The 3,575-nt window shown below is 60.0% G+C and overlaps 1 protein-coding gene across 1 annotated transcript; it reads left to right on the top strand.

The window, feature by feature from the left end:
• Positions 1-1,627: 1,627 nt before the first annotated feature.
• EPO (erythropoietin) lies at positions 1,628-3,364 on the top strand. The gene is made up of 5 exons (XM_061152305.1): positions 1,628-1,640; positions 2,187-2,329; positions 2,557-2,643; positions 2,874-3,053; positions 3,206-3,364. Exons 1-5 carry the CDS (start codon positions 1,628-1,630, stop codon positions 3,362-3,364), a joined length of 582 nt encoding a protein of 193 aa, XP_061008288.1.
• Positions 3,365-3,575: the final 211 nt, after the last annotated feature.

The following is a 3,575-nucleotide window of genomic DNA, read 5'->3' as shown; positions in this document are numbered from 1 at the left end:
CCAGCACTGGCAGGTGGGTTTCTATCTCCTGGGCCACTAGGGAAGTCCGAGTAAGTACTCTTATATGTATATTTCTTGAATGAATGAATACTTCCCACTCGTTCCAAAGTCCCAATTCTTCAGAGTGGCCCTCAAGGCCCTTCACAACCTGACCTCTCCCTAAGCAGCACCCTAGCCTCCACCCCAAAACACTTGACCCACCAACACAGGGCTGGATTGGCCTCCCCCATCCACCTTATATCTTTTCCCAATGAAATCCTGCCTGCCCTTCAAGGCTGAGCTTGTTTTCACCTCCTGCATCAAATCCTCCTTGATTCCCCAGCTAGAGGTGAGCTCCCCCTCTTCCAAACTCTCATAGCTCAGCTCTGCACACCCCAGTCCTCAAACATGGCTCCACATGCCCATCCTGTATCTACTGTAAGTTACAAACTCCAGGAGGCAGAAGTTAGGTCTTAACACATGTTTCTGTCCTGAAAAGTTTGTAGTCAGTTGTCTTTCACAAAGAAGGCACTGAATGCATAAATAAAATATATCTAATATTATGGGACTGGGGAGGGAGTGAATGAACATACAAATAACCACCAGTATTTGTCAGGGTTCCCATTTGTGAAAGCAACATGAGCTGGGACAGTGCTTTCAGGAGGCCCATTTGACAGGTTAGAGCACTGAGGTCCAGGCACTCTGGCCACTTTCCAAGGTTTGAGAGGCCAGCTATCCTTGGACTCCTGCTCCCTGAAGTTCGCCCCCTGCCCCAGGGCTTCCTAGAAACCACAGAGGCTTAGCCGCAGACCCCAGGTGCCATCCCTCTGGGGGTTCGTTCTATTCAAGATTCTTAAGAATTTTGCCAGGCACACTGACCTAAAAGTTCAATTTCTGGGTTTTCAGGGTCCTCAAAAGTGAAGAGTGGGAGGAGAAGACCCCACCAAATGTCTTGCTCTGTGCACCACCCATACTAAATTCCTCAGCTCGAACAACACCGGTTTCTAGAAGAACTGGGACCGTGAGAAGGAGGCCACTGACTTGCCCAGCCAGCACCTTCCTGGCTGCCTTGCAAGAACCCAGACAGGCCCATCTCTGGGGTGGGAGGGGTACGTCGGGGTCCCCAGGCGCTCCCAGCAGAATGGCATTACTCTCCCAGGGCAGCCTTGTGCCCGTCCCGCGGCGCGCACCCAGCCTCACGTTCCGGAACCCGGGGGTCGGACGGCAGGCAGCCCCGCGCCCCACACCCGCGCCTGCATCTGCTCCGCCCCGGCGAGCCCCCGACCCAGGCGTCCTGCCCCGGCTGTGACCCCTCCGGTCCCCACCTCCCGCGACCCCTCACGCACACAGCCTCCCCCCAACCCCCCACCCGCACGCACACAGCTGATAACAGCCCCGACCCCCGGCCGCCGCCGCAGTCCCCGGGCCAACAGTCCCCGGGCCAACCCCGCCGGTCGCCTCGCCGCGCCGTCCTCCGGACCCTGGCCCCGGGCTCTGCGCGCTCTGCCCCGACCCCGCTCGGCGCCCGGGGACCGCGGCCCCCTCGTTCGGCCGGCGAGGCTGCCCCGTCGAGCTTCCCGGGATGCGGGGCCGCGGCGCAGGCACCCGCAGAGCCCCAGGTCGCTGAGGGGCCAGGCGAGGCACGGAGATGGGGGCGCGCGGTGAGTACTCCCGGCCGGGGCAGCGCTGTTTGAGGAGGAATTTACCGCTGGGGCTCTTGGCCCCGAGGTGGCCTGGTTCAAGGACTTGAGACTTGCCAAGGACCCCGGAAGGGCAAGGGGGTTGGGGCAGCCTTCACCTGCCGGTTGGTCGGGCTCGAGGAGTCCCCCGAGGAGAGTCGGAACCTGAGCCGGAGACGGGGCGGAGGGCTGGGGGTTCAGGGAGAAGAGGCGCGGCTCTGTGGGTGCCGAGGAAGACTCAGACACCTGGGTCTGAGAGCCACAACCCGGATCTGCGAGAAGGGACGCCGCTGTCACACCGGGATTGAAGTTTGGCCGGGAGAAGTGGATGCCGGTAGCTGGGGGAGGGTGGGGTGTGCACGCGGCCGCGGGATTGAATGAACGCCGAGGCAGAGCTGGAGCGCTCCCAAGGTCCGGGTGGGGAGGACTCACTGGGGGCCGCGCAGCGGGATGGGTGAACCTGCCGGTCCAAACTAGCCCTTCTCCTGCGAGAACCCACCTTACCCGCAGCCTGGCTCTCTTTCCTAGACTGTACTCCGCGGCTGCTGCTGCTGTCCTTTCTCCTGTTTCCTCTGGGCCTCCCAGTCCTGGGCGCCCCCCCACGCCTCATCTGTGACAGCCGAGTCCTGGAGAGGTACATCCTGGAGGCCAGGGAGGCCGAAAATGCCACGGTGAGGTCCCCTCACCAGGACCTTCCACAGAACTCACAGTTGGGGTTCTAGGGTGTACCCCCCAAGATTCAGGAACCTGGCACTTGGTTCAGGGGTGGAAGCGAGGAGCCAAAGTCCCCGGTAAAGATCCTAGGAGTGGTAGTCCTCAGTGCCTAAGTGGAAGCTAGGTGAGGGGCTAAGCTGGACAGAGGCCCTGGGACCCTTGACTCCAGGCTTGTGCATTTCAGATGGGCTGTGTGGAAGGCTGCAGCTTCAATGAGAATATCACTGTCCCAGACACCAAGGTTAACTTCTATGCCTGGAAGAGGATGGAGGTGAGTTCATGGGTTCCTTCCTCTGGGGAAGTCTCATTTTGGGAACCTCTTAGGATGGACAGGAGAATGCCAGAGAGAGAAGAAATGGAGCAGCAAAGATGAGGGTGAACGTTCATTCATTCATTTGTTCATTCATTCTACAACACTTCTGTCTGCATGGGGCTGCTGAGAGGGAGGAGGGTGAGGCTGGCTTGGGCCAGCTGACTCCAAGTCTCTTTTGCTCCCTTTAGGTCCAGCAACAGGCCCTGGAAGTCTGGCAGGGCCTGGCCCAGCTCTCAGAAGCTATCCTGCGGGGCCAGGTCCTATTGGCCAATGCATCCCAGCCATGTGAGGCCCTGCGGCTGCATGTGGACAAAGCTGTCAGCGGCCTCCGCAGTCTCACCTCTCTGCTTCGGGCACTGGGAGCCCAGGTGTGTCTGGCCCCTTCCTTGCCCCCAGGGTTTCTGTTTCTGTAAAATGAGAGAAGGGTCCTGCCAAGGAAACCCCCCAGCCATTCTACCCCGAAACCCATCTCCTGCCGGGGCCCCTGGCGCTGCGCTAACCTTCAGTCCTCTCTTTGCAGAAAGAAGCCATCCCCCTTCCGGATGCAACCCCTTCCGCAGCCCCACTCCGAACATTCACTGTTGATGCTTTGTCCAAGCTTTTCCGAATCTACTCCAATTTCCTGCGGGGAAAGCTGACGTTGTACACAGGGGAGGCCTGCAGGAGAGGGGACAGGTGACCCGGTGCTATCACCCCGGGCACGTCCACCACCTTGCTCACCATCACTGCCTGCGCCATGCCTTCCACACAGCCACTCCCAACCCCTGTCGACAGGCCACCAGCTCCGTGCCAGCCTGTCCCACGGACACTCCAGGGCCAGCGGTGACATCTCAGGGGCTAGAGGAACTGTCCAGAGCTCAACTCAGATCTAAGGATGTCACAGGGCCAGT

This window comes from Dama dama, chromosome 10, assembly GCF_033118175.1.
Source record: "Dama dama isolate Ldn47 chromosome 10, ASM3311817v1, whole genome shotgun sequence".
Lineage (NCBI taxonomy): Eukaryota > Metazoa > Chordata > Mammalia > Artiodactyla > Cervidae > Dama > Dama dama.
Note: the sequence above shows the minus strand (reverse complement) of the source record. Positions and strands in the feature narration are given on the sequence as shown.